The sequence below is a fragment of the Hippocampus comes genome, unplaced genomic scaffold (assembly GCF_001891065.2).
Source record: "Hippocampus comes isolate QL1 unplaced genomic scaffold, H_comes_QL1_v1.1 scaffold143, whole genome shotgun sequence".
NCBI classification, from domain to species: Eukaryota; Metazoa; Chordata; class Actinopteri; order Syngnathiformes; family Syngnathidae; genus Hippocampus; species Hippocampus comes.
Window position 1 is genome coordinate 1,096,970 of NW_017805504.1, and position 16,943 is coordinate 1,113,912.

A 16,943-nucleotide genomic window follows, 5' to 3' on the forward strand; every position below is an offset into this window, starting at 1 on the left:
TACGCTTTTATTTCGGTAGTGCATCAAGAAAATTCTTGTCTAAAACTTGAATCTTTACATCCCATGTTTTGCAAAGTCTGTCCACGCCCTAGCTGTCTGCGTTTAGAGAGGCGTTGCCGCAGTGTCTGCGGGCCCTGATACATCAGTACCAAAAACCAGGAGTTACCAGACCTCTTGGTGGGGCCCTCCTAACGAAGAATTCCCCCACGCACTCACGTAAGGTGGTTAGTGGGCGGTGCGCCGCAGCTGCTGGCATCATTCATGCTGGGCCGGTGAGGAGAGCCTCTTTATTTACAGCGCATTATCTGACTGACACCATGAGCAGCACTGGTAAGACATTTTGACTGGAGCTAGCCCATTATATTGAAATATTGATACTATGCAAGCATGATAAATGAAGGAAATTCAATTGCTATCATTAGTACTACACTATTGCTCCTGTCAATGTGTTTGGTCCCCCCCACAATATAACTCATTTACCCTTGGGGTCTGGCGTGGGGTTCTGATGTTGCCACTGCGGATGGTGACCCCCCACCTGAAACGCGCACCCAGCAACCATCCCAAGACAAAGTACAACAGCCTAGTCCCTGTCAAGGTGTTGGTTCCCCCACAATCTTTTTCTCTGTGGTGCTCATCACTGGGTTCTCGGGTTTCTGCTGCAGGTGGCCCCAACAGGAACACCCACCCAGCAACCGTGCCCAGACACAGTAGGACAATCTTGTTGTTGTCAAGGTGTTTGATTTCCCAATAATCCCACCTCTTCACCCTGGTGCCAATCACTGGGTTCTGCAGCTGCCACTGGCGGATTGTGTCCCCCGAACTACTGATACCCCTCGAACTAGCCCCTGTCAAGGTGTTTGGTTATGGTTTTTGGTTAAGAGCTTGTGGCATGTCTGGTGTTAGATGTTTAAGTGACTGTTTGCATTTTTAAGGTTCATTTTCATATCAAATACCAACTTTATCTTAGAAAAATACAATTTTGTTCTCATGTCATTACAACTTATTGCATTTGTCATCGTGATGTTATGACATATTTCTGGAAAAGAGGCAACTTTTTTACTCCTATACCATTGTAGACACGCTTATTTGGCTTTCACTTTATGATGGAGGATTATGAAGGGATTCTTGGAAACATGTCTCCCTTGTCGGAAGTCCCTGAACCCAAGAAGTTTGGGACCCCCTTTAGGTGACCATAAGGCCCCCACCCCAATAGGAAAAATCATTCCCCCACCCACCTAGTGTCATTCTCTTTGTGTGCCATATGCTTCTATTTATACCACATGTCTGGAATAACACAGAGCGAGAGTGAGCGAGAAAGTCACATGACCTGCAGCTCATTCCAGAGCTGGGGATAGAAGGCACGCTCTCATTTATTATTACACCACGGCTGCATAGGCGACGATCCAGGAGCTCTGAAAAGCTTACTTGGATATCGTTGACGAAAAGAAGGACGTCATCCCTTGCGATGCCAGAAGAAACAGGTAGGATTGAGTGTGCCGTGCCATGAGAGAAGACAAAAAACATACAGGGCTGTTTTTTTTTGTTGAAACACCTGCAGCAGGACGAGCCTGCGCTTATGTAAGTGTGGAGCACTTTCTGTGTGGAGAACAACTCCAGCCTTGAGGCTGCCTGCTTTACCGTGGAGCGTTTCATATTTGAGGATAATTGGTTTGAAAAATTCTTCACAACATTTGCAAGGATGGGGAATATCTATGTGTGTTTCAGACTCCCTATCTTTGAGAAAAAAAAAACTGTATAAATAAAATGTTTAAAATAAGTCAAAAATTCTTTTTTCAATTTTAACTGGAATGATAAATTTCTGCATAGAATAGTTTAAAATATTAATACATTGAAACATAAGTAATAGGATGGGAAAAATCAGATTCTTTGAACTTACATCCATCCATCCAATTTCTAATCTGCTTATCCTCACGAGGGTCGTGGGTGTGCTGGAGCCTTTCCCAGCTGTCTTCAGGCAGTAGGCAGGGAACACCCTGAACTGGTTGACAAACAACCATTCATGCTCACAATCACACCAAGGGTCAATTTAGAGTGTTCCATTAGCATGCCATGCCTGTTTTTGGAATGCGGGAGGAAAGCGGAGTACCCGGAGAATACCCACGTAGGTACAGGGAGAACATGCAAACTCCACACAGGAAGGCCGGAGCCAGAATTGAACCCTGCACTTCTGCACTGTGAGGTGGATGTGCAAACTATTCAACCATTATGCCCCCCTCCTTTGAACTTCTGATGTAAAATTATTTTTAGGTCTTAACATTTATTAAAAGAAAAAAAATTGTTGTGTTGTTTTGAATTGAAGATACTAATTATTTTATAACTTATTTATCTTGTTTTTCTAGTATGTATTGTATGTATGAACTGCACTTCTGTTTCTCTTTAAAATTAACCCCCCCCAAAAAAATTAAGAATGAATATTTCTTAATCTTCTAAAACCACAATTTTCAATAAAGCATTTAAATATATATATAATATTTTATACATAAATTATTATTTTACTTGATTCATTATATCTTTATCATTCACAAATTCTTAAAGTTGCTTTTTATGGGATGTCTTAGTCTCTGAATGTTGATCACATCTGTATCTTGCTAAAATGTAGTTTTCAAAAAAAAAATTGTAAATGTACTGTATTTTTTTAAAAATGGGTATGGGTTGGAAAAAATCTCCTGCATATCATTTTTTTGTCAAGAAAAAAATGTATACAGCAACAACAATAATATTGCACTCTTCAAACTATTTTGAAATATTTACATTTGAAAAACAATTTTCAATTATTTACATGACGTTAAAATGTTTTCAAGCAATAGATTTATTTATTTATTATTTTATTTCCTTGGCCCTGTTCCCTGTTAAACCTGCTCGTCTTGTGTTTTGGGCGCACGGTAGCTCTGGTTGAAGAGTTGGCAATCGTGCACGAGGATTTTTTTTTTTTTGTGACTCATACCCACCCAGTTGGAGATTTAAGGATCCTTTGTATTGCCCATTACTTGTCAAAATCTTTTCAAACAATGTTCAAACCATGGGACAATTTCTGAACATTCGGAGCTCCTCTTTCCATGCACGTGTCATATTTCTATTTCATGAAGGGATGGGCATCAGCGCTGTGGGAAATGAACACAAGCACGCCATTAATCAATAAATTTCTTGAACTATTATTTAAATATGGTGACATGGTTGTGGAGTGCTTTGCACATGTGAACGTGACCTGATTGGTTGCTGGAGAATCCACTGTGGTAGGAGCAGGAGACGAGGGGCAAGGGTCGGGGTAGGGAAGCAGAAGTAAAACAGGCCAAATCCAGACGCTTGAGGGTGAGGCAAGGTGAAGAAGTAGTCACATACTTGGTGTGATCTAAACAATTGTGAGAATGTGGAAATATGTCTTAAATGGAGATTAAACCATTTTTACAGTGGTAACCACTCTCATATTCACAAAGGGCACTAAGTCAGCTGCAGTGGCACGTGAGCTCGTACGTTAGTGTGACGTGAGCACCGAAAGGATCGGCACTGATATGACACATGTCGCACAAGCCTCGGATCCATTTAAAAGATATATTACGAGCCACATGAGCAACATAGAGTTTGCCCCAGGTGTCAGTCACAAGTAGAACCACAAAAAAAGTCAAGACACTCGATGCAAAGATTCTAGGGTCATTTTGGCCATTTCCAGCAACTCCTGTTTCTGTAAATATTTTTTTGCATACACAAGAACATTTTCGAAACAATTAATTAATGGACATTGTGGTGTTGCACTTCCTTAGACAGCAAAGTCAAGTCAAAGTTGCCCCGTTGTGGTCATGCGAGCATTGGACCACGCCTCCAAATGCAATAGTTCAGGAACAGGAATGCTGCCAAGTATTATGGGGTCTCCTATTTTTAGATGGGGCATACAGTATAGCTTGGCACCTTTAAATGGGGATTCGCAGTATAGCCCCTGGGGGGGAGGGGGGGGTACTCATGGACTCCTGTTTGAGTCTTTTAAAATGTCATTCCATTTCCAGTTGTACACGAGCTGAAATTAAAGGCTTTTAATTTCACAAATAAAATGATTGAATATACTGTAAATATATTTTCATCAATAAAACAAACACCGCGGGATCACAGAGTGCCATCCTTCAAGTTTTCATCTTGCTCGTTACAGGGCATACACATATGACCTTGGGCAACGAACCGCATGCTGCTTCACCACCATCAAAAGACAAAGACTTTTGTTTTCCGTCGAAGGTCACAGCTGGTTTAAATTCACAAGGGAACTTGAACCTCGGCGCAATGTACACTAAGGGAGGTGGAGATGAAACCGGTTTGCTGACATCATAGCTTCCTGTGAAAATAAAGGCAATTAAGCCAAACCCTTTGGGCAGCTCCCTTCCAAAGCTCCTTCACCAAAGGAGAGAAAAAGGAGCTCCAATAGTGTAAAATATGGACTCCCACACACAACTTCTTGACATCCCTCTGTGTGTTTTTATATTGCCCTTTAGTGATTCAGCAGCAGGCTGTGCAAAGCCCGGCGGCGCAGCAGAAAGCAGGACGAGGCCCCGTCCCCTGCCAGAACTGCGGGAAGCCTTGCAAAGGGGAGGCCCTGCGAGTCCAAAATAAACACTTCCATATCAAGTGTTTCGTTTGTAAAGGTGTGTACCACTCACGTACGTGTTCGGCCTCAATTTTAATGTTGCAGTGAATGACGGTCTTGGGAATTGAACTTTATGACTTTGTCAGTCTGGACCGTCAGTCCAGGCGTGAAAACACCAGCTCTTCCCTTACTGAAAATGAAAGGACGGCTATGTATATTTTGACTCGCTAACTTTGTTGGCTTAGCAACCATTTTTCTAAATACACAAAAGCAGTATATTAAGCGTCAGACGAACAAACAAAAACAGCAGCGTTTCATTTCCTGGAATTTCAAGGATGTCTACTGCAGACATGTTTGACATGCTAACTTCACCAGCCCGGGGAACTTAACTTCATTATTCTCAACACACAAAAGTAGCAAAGTTAATGCAGTCCGGTTGAGAAAAGCACCCACTCTTAAGCTACTGAAATGCCAACACGGTGACTTGCTGGCTAACTTTGACCATTGAGGCAACCTTACTCCGCTGCTTAATCAACATACTGTAGCAGCATAGTAAGTGTCAGTCCTGTAAAGAGAAAAAAAAACTCCAGCTAACTTAAGTTACTGAAATTCCAAACATGGAGACATGTTGACTCACTAACGTAGCCAGCCTGGGGAACCTTACTCCATTACGCAATCAATACTGCATCATCGTAAATGTCAGTGCAGTAAAAGAAAACAGCAGACTAAAATTCCAAGGATGTAGACATATTGGTGGGCTAACTTCACCCTTTTCAGGAACCTAACTTAACCCTCCTGAAATGCCATTTGAGTTAATGGGTCAATTTGACCCATTACCCAAACTAACACAAAAATAATAATAATAATAAAAAGAAAAATCTGATTATTAACTCCATTAATCGCCATTCATTAATATTTATAGTAGACTTTACATAATGTTTTCGTGATGTCACAATTTCTTTTCATTAATTTTTCAGGAACATTAATAGTGATCCTGGGTCACTTTGACCCAGTATCCCAAAAAGTGTCGGAAAGAGGAAAATAAATTACGCCAAAATACTCATTCTGCAAAAAGGTGTGAAGTTTTCCAATGGGTCAACTTGAACCGCAACATACCAGGAGGGTCCGTTTTTCTCATCATATGAAAGCAGCATAGCAGCCATCCACAGACACATCCCGACGTCTATTTGGGACAGGACGGGTCGAATAACTTGACTGTGGGATATACACTGCATACCTCTCACATTCTTGCAAAAAGCCCAAACAAACCTTCACACATTACTGCCAGTTGGCATGCATGTTTGTGCAAAATGCTTCGGCTCGGAAGTCATCATGAAAGGCTTACGAAAGTCGAAGGAAAGTACAGATTCTGGGAAAAAAAAAAATCCACTCTCACCTATTGGCCGCCATGCGGCTCTATTGTATTGGACGGCTTACTTACTGTGCGTTTGATGGAACTGCCTGTTGTTTGGCCCTGGCTAGTGTGCGGATGCGAACTGGCCAATGGAGGCTTCTTCCTGCGACAGGGCGAGTACATGTGCACGCTGGATTACCAGCGTCTGTACGGTACTCGCTGCTTCGGCTGCCAGGACTTCATCGAAGGAGAGGTGGTGTCCGCTCTGGGCAAGACCTACCACCCCCACTGCTTCGTCTGTTCCTCATGCAAGTAAGAAACTACAAAACCAAGTTGCATTGTATGTTACTGTCCATGTGATTAAAAAAAAAAAAAAATTAAGCCACCACCAGTCTTTACAGTCAGTCTTTCAGGTACATTAAAAAAAATATTCAGTTTAGTTCTCACATAACTGCGTTTAGCTCAGCCGATTTCTTTATTTTCCTCAGGCTGCTCCCTTTTGAGAAACAAAAGAGACATTTTCGCTGGAATGTTGTTGAATTTAGCTGAGCAGATTTCTTTATTTTTATCAAGCTGTCTTATCCTTGGAACTCAAATTTCAATTACTCTAGATTGGAATGAATTGAGCTCGAGTAAATTTTAGCTCCCGCAGCCATGGAATTTGTTTTGCTCAAGTGATCTCCTCTCTTACAATAGTAACGAAACATTAATTCTCTAACGTAGGTAAATTTTAGGAGCAATTTAGTAATGATGAGGAGCAAATTTTTTGCACGTTAATCCCAGGGACAAGGGTTTTATTAACCGTTTCATGTGCCCTGCAACCTGATAACATGATAAGCTGTCCACCGTCGTAACCGCTGTCCCCGAAAGGGTTAAACCATTAAAATATGCCAAAATAACGGTGAGGTTGAATGTAGGGCTGCAGCTTTCAAATATTTCAGCATTTGAATGTCCGACTGAAAATTCTATTGAATAATCGTCTCTTCGGATAAACTACTGTATATGTTGACTTGATGCATTTTAATTAATAGCGAAAAAACTATTGGTTTCCTTTTTTTAATCTAATCAACAGTTTTTATTCCTTAGATTCACCTGGTGCATAGGAACAAATGGTCTTGGGTGGTCTACAAACAAAAACACGTGGCATGAAGTAAAAGAGAAGCTTTGACAGCCTTTGTGGAACTTCACTTGAGATGCTAGCGTTGTATCATGCAGCATAGTAATACTGAAGGTTCAAATCTGCGCGTTTATGAGCTTAGACCAGCTAACTGGGAACATGACAAATATTGAAAGAAGACAAATTTTGGTCGCGTGAAATCGCATAAAATGAAGACCTCGCGAGAGCAAATAGTTGAAATGGTGAAGTATATAAAATACTCTCATCACTTACCATAAAAGAGTTTGGATGATTTACATAATAAGCTTCAAGAGGGATTTTAATGCTTTTCTCTAGCTCAGGAACTATGATTTTTTTTTTAATTTTCAAATTTGCCCTTATTAGTTGATGAGAGCCATCCATTAAAAAAATCTTTTGTGGTAAATGTTATTAGGTTAACTTAAGCTGTCGGGTAATTGTAACAGATTTCCAAACAGGACTAACTGGCCCAAACTGCAACACTCATCTTTTGCCAAAATTGAATTAAAGTAGGGGTTGGTGAGTGTGTGTGTGTGTGTGTGTGTGTGTGTGTGTGTGTGTGTGTGTGTGTGTGTGTGTGTGTTTGTGTGTGTGTGTGTGTTTTTTGTGTTGTTTTTTTTTTTTTACTTCTGCAAATGACTCGGAGCTAAAAATCCATCTTGTTTGCCTTTCAGCGTGAAAGGGCACTTTTATTTTTCTCAACCTGCTGCATTATCATCCATTAATGTTCCAGGCAGCCGTTCCCAGCTGGTGACCGAGTGACTTTTAACGGGAAGGAGTGCATCTGCCAAAATTGTACCCAGCCTCTTCCTCCGAACAGTCCTGCACCCATTCAGGCTGTCCACAGTCAGTAATGCCTTTGTAATACCGTTTGAGGTTTGCACATGTATCGGTACATATCAAAAGTCAACCGGGCCTTTGGTTTGGTTCCCATCTAGACTGCTGCGGCTGCGGGAAAGAGTTTCAGAACGAACAGTCCCTCGTAGCCCTGGAGAAACACTGGCACCTCGGCTGCTTCAAGTGCAAAGTGTGTAACAAGGTCCTCAATGCCGAGTACATTAGCAAGTGAGTCCTCCGACGGCAGCCGGCCACTAAGATATTTGAGTTGTTTCAACGGGCTCCTTCATGTTTTTACACAGGGACGGGATTCCCTTTTGCGAAATGGACTACCATGCCATGTTCGGCATCCAGTGTGAGAGCTGCAAGAAATATATCACTGGGAAAGTCCTGGAGGTAAGACGGTGTTGTCGACATTCATCTACCGCAACGTGCTGATGAGATTCTAAGTTCGGGCTCCACACTTGAGTACGGAAGGCAACTCGCTGGCTCCGCCTAGTGGTCAGATGGCAGTTCCAAGTTTGTTTGGGTTTGTTTGTCGATCAACAGGCCGGGGAGAAGCACTACCACCCATCATGTGCCCGCTGTGCCCGTTGTGAGCAGATGTTTGCGGAAGGAGAAGAGATGTACCTCCAAGGTAGAGTGGCAAAAAACTTAAAAGGGTGAACATACAGCAGCTTGATGGCTGTCACAGAGGACTAAAAACTCGCTCCAATTCTGTAGGATCTTCAATCTGGCATCCCCCATGCAGACAAGCAGCAAAGCAGGAGGAGAAGAATAAGGTAAGGACCCAGACAAATATTAGATATATTAAGAAAACAAAACAAAACAAAAAACTGAAGGTAGTCCTAAAACTAATAAAAACTAAAGTTTAAAAAAAATTTTTTTTGAAAAATAAAATTAATAAAAGCTAATAAATTTGCTGTAAAAACTAATTGAAATTCATTGGATTAAATTTAAAAAGTCAAAATAAAAACAAAGTTGAAAAAAAAAATTTCATACTATAATCCTGGTTCCAGGTGACTCGGACTTCGTCTGAGAGCATCACGTCTGTCCCGGCATCCAGTGCCTCGGGCTCTCCCAACAGAGTCATTTTTGTAAGACACTGCCAGAGACTCCACCCAACTCCACTCTCCGGCTGTTAGCAATTCTTTCATTGCCGTTTTTTGGGTGGGGCTCATTTTGGTCGCTAGGCCAAGCTCGGAGAAGAGATGCTAGACTACAAGGACCTGGCAGCCCTTCCAAAGACCAAAGCCATCTACAACATAGACCGGCCCGACATGCTCTCGTACTCGCCCTATGTCAGCTACGCGTCTGAAGAAAGGCACTATGGCGAGGTAGACTTGAGGGGTTGCAAGGGTCTGGGGTCGGTGGTCGGTTATCTGGGCTCCTGCTTATCGCAAAAAGTGGATTCTCCGTTCAACTCGGCTTTGTTCATCCAGGGCGATGGGGAGAAATCACCGTGTCAACATAGGCCCTCTAGCCCCAGTTCCAACAGTTCCATGGGTGGCTACGGACGCTACACACCTTCTCGTTCCCCTCAAAACAACAGCCGACCAGGTATTGCTATTGACTATCTGTTGTTATCATATCACTTTCAGTATGATCCATCGATTGTGCAGTGTTCCAGCGTTTGGTGTTGTTCCGTAACCCATGAGAATTGGGATTCACCTTCATCAATCATTTGCGTTTTCCTCATTCTGTGGCACAATATTTGACACTCAGGACCAGAAATAGATTGCCCGAGTACAATCGGGCCCCTCCCGTGTGGCGTCAAGTTCACCTCCAGCTTGGCCAGGGCTTCCCCTTCACATCTAGCGCACCATTCCAAGGGGACGGAAGGGTGTAGCGGTGCCACTAACACCGCGCTGTTGGGCGGAGGTAGCGGTGTGTCGTTACACCTGAACCCCACCACGTTGTCCATGCTGCAGCAGCACAACTTCATCCCTTACTTCCGAGGTATCCCTCCATCGAGGCCTCATTCAATGCAGACAGTGGACTATTTGCTGGCGGGGTGGACAAAAGCTCCCGCAGAAGACTGCCAATCTGTTAAGGAGCGTATCAAGCGTCTATTAGTGCTGAGTAAATAAATAAATAAATATATTGTTGGTGTAAATGCAGGCAGCCCGGTGATCGAGTTGTTAAGCGCGTCGACCTCACAGTGCAAAGGTCATGGGTTCGATCCCGACTCCGGCCTTCCTGTCTGGAATTTGCATAATTCTCCCCGTGCCTGTGTGGGTTTTCTCCGGGTACTCCGGTTTCCTCCCACATTCCAAAAACATGCATGGCAGGTTAATGGAACTCTCTAAATTGTCCCTAGGTGTGAGTGTGAGCGCGGATGGTCGTTCGTCTCTGTGTGCCCTGTGATTGGCTAGCAACCAGTTCAGGGTGTCCTCCGCCTACTGCCCGAAGACAGCTGAGATAGGCTCCAGCACCCTCCCGCAACCCTTGTGAGGATAAATTGGGTTGGAAAATGGATGGATGGATGGATGATGGTAAAATGCATTTTTATGACACCAAAAAATAACACATTATTCATTTTCTGAGAGTAAAAATGATAATGAATCCAAACAGTATCTAAATACTATGTGTTACACCTTATGAAATAACCCCCCCAAAAATATCCCATTGTACAAAGTATTATGACTTGTGTGGCTCAGCGAACAGTCGATTTGTGTTCTTTTCGTCTTACCATCCGTATCCATTGTCACCTTCAGCTCTACAGATGCAACGGTCTCTCAGGCCCGTTGACCATATTGTTGCGTTCCATCAATGGCACCAGCAAATCCCCCATTGTCTGTATTTCACTTGGGCTGCAATGGACTTGAAGAATGGTGTGCTGTGATGCATCCCGACTGTTTCACCAAACATAACCGTATGCGGAGGCAGTTTTGTTTGAAGCATGACATCCTAATAATCTCCTAATTATCTCTCAGGATTCAAACAAGACACGCTACCTAGGACATCCTTGCATCTCGCATTTCCTTCCCCTAATGGTAAAACGCCAGTTCTCTCCTGTCCCTCCGCCTCAGTGGAACGGTTAGCCGCTTTTTGTGATGTCGTATGCTATCGTGGTGTCGTCAAGTCCATTTGGTTTTTACGTTCCGTTTGCCCCACGCTCATCTGTGTGTGGACTTGTCAAGCTTGTCACCACTTCGGGGATGTTTGCAGAAGTACAGTCACCGTGCATTGCGTTTATCATTCACTTCATGAACTGACTCGTCTGTCCGCACTTTCTACTGCCTTTTTGATACCATACGTGCACATCCTCTTTTCAAATGTGAGGTGCCTGAGCTTGGTCAACTCGCCCCCATTATCGACGTGACAAGCGGAGATTCATCTCCGAACCCGTATCTTCCACTCAAAAGCTGTGCTGATCTCAAATCCAAAGCGATGCAACGCCACCATCAACAGGAATCTTTTTGTCAGTAAGCTGAATTTGACATAAAGTTGGGCGAGACCCCCTTGGTCTCGGTTGGAGACCGGTCCAAGCTGCTTTAACAGCACCGCTGTGTGTGTTTGTGGTCCGAGTTGTGATCTCCCACAACCAGTGACTCCCATCACCCAGTCTCGCCTGCGACAGTGAAGGGTTTCTCAAACCAGGGGTCAGTGAGCCCTATCTTGATGGTCCACAAAATAATTTGTAATCAATTCTTTTGCATCATTTTAAAACGTGCATAGCTGCATACGGGGTTCATAAATCAAACGTCCTGAATGAAATCCTCCTCGATCTGGGCCAATTAAAAGTTCTGATTTGATGATGAAGTATCATCGCATAAATCTGATATCCTTGCATTGATTTCTTTTTTTTTGAATATGTCTTTCTTCCCTTGTTAAACTTTGCCTCAGTATCGTAATATTACAGCTTTAGTCTTGTGAGATTACGATTTTTCATCGCAACAAAATATGGGAAATGAGGTTACAAATCACAACTTTATTGTTATAACGTTGCAACTTTTCTGTCTTTTAAAAAACATATCGGTTTGTTATTGTGAGATAGCCAACCTCCCTATGCAATTTAGGGTGAAACATGATTATGTTTAAGGATCCCTTGTGAAAGAAATTCTCCCTGGAACCCAAAAGTTTGAGAACCCCTAACGTCGTGTGGTGTATCCGTTGAACACATTGCTCATGAGAAACTCCATGACAGCGGCCACCCACTAACCCGACCACTCGTTGCTCTTTGTACCCAATGCCCACTCGTCCGTTCCCGACCGAAGGAAGTGAAAGTGGTCGGAGTACCCCCAGCCTGTCCGCCTACTCTGATGGCAAATCCCCATCGTCCACCTCGACGTACGTGGCTGCCCCTCGCCATTTCCATATACCAGGTAGGCATGTAAACCCATAAGGATGTTGTTACTCCAACGAATTGCATATTATTTGATGGATTTAATTTGCTCATAAATAACCTCTCATTTTTCGCCGACACGGATTGGTGACTGTTATTACATTTAAAGGCAATGCATGGATGAGATGAATTTTCTTTTTTTTACTTGGAAAATGAAACATTTGTGTTGACTTGGGCTCTGCAGTGCAATTTCTTTTTTTTTTTTTTTGGGCTTCTCATCCCCAAATAACTGCTAACTCATGCTTCTCTCTCTCTCCCTCTGTCTCTCTGTCTCTCCGATGTTTGCTTCTTTCATTTGTTTTCCCTCTCTTTGCCGATTCCCATTTCCAGAGACTGAGGTCAAAGATAATATCTATAGAAAACCCCCCATCTACAAACAGCATGGTACAGTCCACTTCCTATTTAACACTTCCCTCTCTTGGTTCAATGTTTTGCATGCACCTTTTCTGCGCCTCATTCCTGGCAGACTCATCAGAATTACATGCATTGGGTAAAGATAATGCATTTTCCATAACGTAGCTACTTGCTAAGTATGAGAACATCTCGAGACCAGAACATAGAAGACGCAATGAAGCTCAGACGGGAACAAACTATGACGCCTTCTGGACCTTATCTTGGAAAAATACAACTTACTGTGCTTGTCGTAGAATGTTGACTTTTTAATCCTGCTCTCTATGTGACTTTGTTCGACCCTTGTGCAGCTTCCAGAACATCCTGGCAGGATGGCGATGATGGCAAGGTGAGCGAGTCATTTCCTATTTACCGTCGCCATTCTTTGTTTTTCCTCAAATGTTTCGTCACCTGCTCTGACGTCCCTTTTTTTTTCCTGTTTGGATACATTTATCTTATTACTTTCCAGAAGAAGTGGTGTCTTTTTCGAGGATATAGAATATATAAATTTTAGCAAAGTTTAAAAGCTTTAATTTCTAAAACTTTATTTCTGGTTAATCAGAGGCAGCCAGTTATCAGAGGGTGTGCATACATGTGCAACCACATTATCGCAATTGTTTGTTACTTCACCTCAAAAAGAATGCCATTTTTTTCAGTTGAAGTACTGCATATAAGTTATGTGTCAAAGTAATGCTGGAAAGAGGTTTGATTTTTTTTTTTTTAATGACAAAAGCCTGTTATTGAATATGGGTGTGTAGACTTTTTATATTCACTTAAGTATGATTTCTATGCACAACATGTTCAAGAATGAAGTTGTATTTAATTTTTTTTTTTTTTTACAATATAATCTTATTTTTCTAAAACAAAATGTTTATGTTTTCAAGAATCTAGTCCGAGTTCTGCCAAAATGATTTCTATTTATTGATAATTTAGTTCCATTTTTTCCAAGAACATAAAAGGGAATTTTTCAAGAAGATTGTCCTATTGCCTCCTGAGAACTAAAGGCAGTAACTTGTTATCCGACCAAAATATGTACTTGCTCTTATGAAGATTACAACTGAGTTTTTCTTCCCTCCATTTTAGAGGAGCACTTGGATGATCATGAAGAGTGACATTGATGGGCACATGGGTCCCGAAGACCACGACCCATCCAAGTCAACCTGCAGTTTGCCAATGAAAACCTCTCGGCCAAGTGAGTCACATGTTTTTTTGGAAAGTCGGTGCCAATTAAAAAGACCTCAAATTAAAATAAATGTATATATATTTTTTTTAATCTGTTGTCAGATTTTCCTCATTATAAATCTGCATCCTTGCCTGGTTACGGAAGGAACGGCATCTACAAGGTGAGCTACAAAAAAATTGAACATAGCAGAGTGTAGCTGGTGCTTATTTGAGAGAGGCATCAATTTGAAGGGAGGCCTTCATTGGTCTGATTTTGATACACGGTGCTGATAAAAAGTCTACACTCGTCTTCTTCACGGTGGAGGGAATCATGAGGAGTCATATCCAAACTACCTTTCATTGTAAGCGCAAAACCTGAAAAAATATGTGAGGAAAAGCCTACTAGAACATCTAAGCTAGTTTTGGGGTTAATCGGAGGCACTTTAATTGATGGCAGCTGTGTGCTGAGTCCCATTTAGCAAGAATTTAAATTTGGTTGGTTAACCTGCGCACAGACACATCCCTCATTACAAGAGGGTGTGCATACTTTTGCAACCATATTGTTTCTGTTTTTTGTTTTTACCTTAGCTCTCTAAAATATTATTGAAATGCTTTATTTTGATCTTATTTTTTTATGTTATTATTTTTTAATTTATATATTTTTTGAAAGGCTTCTGAGATGGTTGAAGATGAAGTCGATCCAGACTCCCAAAGCTGGGGAGGCATGAGAGGTACGTTTTTTTTTTGGTTTCTTTTGCCCGGCTCCTTCTTGCAATACAATTTACATTTTTTCATGTGTTTCATCATATTAATTCTCCATTTTTTTTTCCTTTTTTTCTTTTTCTTTTTTTTTTTTTGGGTTGCTCAGAGTACAAGGTAAGATTACATTTTCAGGAGCATGTAGGAATATTTTCCAATCAGATAATATGAGCATTGAATGCATTGTCAAATGATACCTGCAGGTGTACCCTTACGAAATGTTGGCGGTAACACATCGAGTCAAAGTGAAGCTTCCCCGAGACATCGATCGCACCCGACTGGAGGTGAGCCGAACTCAACGTTTGCTCAGCTCATTCCATAATCACTGCATAGGGATTTTTAGTAGACTTTGCAGGAACCATCAAGGTCCTCGACATAAAAATCCCAAAATAGTGACGAAGCCAATAATTCTGAACCCATCCGCTGATTTTTGCCTCTCCCGGTTCGCCAGAGACATCTGTCGCCTGAAGACTTCCAGAAGGTGTTCGGAATGACTCTGGATCAATTTGAGCGTCTGGCCCTGTGGAAAAGAAACGACATGAAGAAGAGGGCTCGTCTTTTTTAGAAAGGAGCCCGCCAGTGGTCAGCGCTTGCCACCCCGCCTGCGCCCCCTCGCGCCAAAAGCTTTATGTGTGCAATACGATGGCGATGTTGGACTTGCGACCTTCCGGATGAGCTGCAGGATTCTTTGCATGCCCCGTGCTTGTCGCGCCTCCCGCACTCAAACATCTCTTTGAAGCTTTTTTTCACGCCCGTGTTAGCCTTCCCGTCATTTCGCCCGAAAATCCTAAATTCACGTTAATCGCTTTGGAAAGTTCCCCATTTTACAGGTTCAAAATTAGCTTTTTTTTTCCTTTTTTTTCAATTAATTCCCGTGGAATTATGACCTTTTTTTTCCTCACATACTACCAGTTTATTCTTGTCACATTACGCTTTCGTCTTCATCATATTCTGACTTTTTTTTCCTCATAATACAACTTTTTAAAATCATAATATCGCAACCATATCTTGTGTCTTTTTCTGCATAAGGCAGAAAAGGTTGTTTTGTTATGTGAGAGTCTTGATTTTTTTTTCTGTCTTTTATTGTGACAACTTTACTCTTGTAATATGCCGACTACATTCTTGTAAAATGATGACTTTTTCATAGTATCGTGACTTTATATCTTGTGTTTTGACGACTTTATTTTTATGTTCGAACATGCATTTAACGCATTCTGGTAACACTGGGATCAAGAATTCTTGAAAATATTCTCGTAATTCTTGAGTTTTTCTCATAACATGACAACTTTTTTCCCTCATTACGACGACTTCAGTCATATGACTTGAACTTTTTCTTGTCATATTTCAGCGTTTTCTTGTTTACGATTACGATTGCTTCCTCCTAACATTTTGAAATTTTTTCTTTCAATGTTAAAACTTTATTCTCGTAAAGTTGCATCTTTTTCAGGTAATATTACAAATTTCATCTCATAATATCAGGACCTTTCTTGTTGTATTATGACTTTAGTTTCCAAATTGTTTATGAAATGGTCGGATTTCATTCTCATGACTTTACAACATTTCTCATATTATTATGACTTTATTCTCATAACATTCTGACTTTTTTCTCTTGATATTACAAGTTCACTCTTGTAAGTTTGCAGCATTTTGGCAATGTTATGATTTTATTATAACATTGTGACTTTTCTCCTAGTTTGGTTTCTTTTTTGTGGTTTGCTGCTAAATTCTCATCAGAACATAAGATGTCGTGCTTTTGTGTGTGTGTGTGTGGGGGGGGGGGGGATATGTTTTGCACTCGTCTCTCAATTGTTTGGATTCAAACACACTGTACCATCTTTTCTTTATGGTTTCGATCTCACATTGAATGACTGCTGGAGCCATGAATCCAAAACTATAACATAGTATATAAAATCGTTTTAGCTTTATTTATTCATGCCGCTATGTTTGTTGCTTAAATGCATCATGGAATACTGCTAAAGTAAAACTCACAACAATACTGCAAGATGTACCGTATGTAAGCATCTACTACTGACAACATAGACATATACAGTATATTCTATAGGATTTATTTCTGTATACAAGCCATTGCATGATAATGATACCTTTCTGTCGAAAATGATATTGAGTGAAATGAAGGATCAGCTGCTCGCCATAACTTATTTAATTGTGATATGATGGAAGGGATTTTTTTTGAAGTTACATACATACATATCGATTTTTTTTTTGAGCCTTGTAAGTCAAACACTAACTAACTGTTCCCTGTTTCTAATATTCCTCTGCCATTAAAGTGCTTTATCCAACAGCAGCCTGGCCAACTGTCGACTGAAATTATTCCCCCAATACAGTAGTGTAGTTTTGTTTTAAATTTGGT

At 41.4% G+C, this 16,943-nt stretch overlaps 1 protein-coding gene and 1 long non-coding RNA gene across 7 annotated transcripts; one reads left to right on the top strand and one right to left on the bottom strand.

Moving 5' to 3' along the window:
* Positions 1 to 83: 83 nt before the first annotated feature.
* Positions 84 to 16,877, top strand: ablim2 (actin binding LIM protein family, member 2). 5 transcript variants are annotated; one of them, XM_019877463.1, is made up of 21 exons: positions 84 to 330; positions 4,497 to 4,646; positions 6,071 to 6,254; positions 7,811 to 7,923; positions 8,016 to 8,142; positions 8,217 to 8,310; positions 8,464 to 8,551; positions 8,638 to 8,696; positions 8,934 to 9,011; positions 9,108 to 9,251; positions 9,357 to 9,474; positions 9,640 to 9,873; positions 12,135 to 12,242; positions 12,593 to 12,646; positions 12,964 to 13,001; positions 13,736 to 13,844; positions 13,937 to 13,995; positions 14,484 to 14,544; positions 14,682 to 14,689; positions 14,776 to 14,856; positions 15,024 to 16,877. In XM_019877463.1, exons 1-21 carry the CDS (start codon positions 318 to 320, stop codon positions 15,135 to 15,137), a joined length of 2,034 nt encoding a protein of 677 aa, XP_019733022.1. In that variant the 5' UTR covers positions 84 to 317; the 3' UTR covers positions 15,138 to 16,877. The 5 variants fall into 5 exon arrangements, with proteins under 5 accessions (XP_019733022.1, XP_019733021.1, XP_019733023.1 ...); XM_019877462.1 differs by lacking the exon at positions 84 to 330 and adding an exon at positions 1,354 to 1,481; XM_019877465.1 differs by lacking the exons at positions 84 to 330; positions 9,640 to 9,873 and adding exons at positions 1,358 to 1,481; positions 10,851 to 10,910.
* LOC109520335 (uncharacterized) lies at positions 2,955 to 6,117 on the bottom strand. 2 transcript variants are annotated; one of them, XR_002169154.1, is made up of 3 exons: positions 6,030 to 6,117; positions 3,214 to 3,370; positions 2,955 to 3,122 (listed from the first exon to the last, which is right to left on the bottom strand). It is a non-coding gene; the product is annotated as an uncharacterized LOC109520335 (long non-coding RNA). The 2 variants fall into 2 exon arrangements; XR_002169153.1 differs by having other exon boundaries at positions 2,955 to 3,370.
* Positions 16,878 to 16,943: the final 66 nt, after the last annotated feature.

What these genes read in the sequence shown, in the direction of transcription:
- ablim2 (XM_019877462.1), top strand. An exon ending in CAAGTGTTTCGTTTGTAAAG is followed by an intron (nt 4,647 to 6,070) that starts GTGTGTACCACT and finishes GGCCCTGGCTAG; the next exon opens with TGTGCGGATGCGAACTGGCC. An exon ending in TCGCCATTTCCATATACCAG is followed by an intron (nt 12,243 to 12,592) that starts GTAGGCATGTAA and finishes TCCCATTTCCAG; the next exon opens with AGACTGAGGTCAAAGATAAT.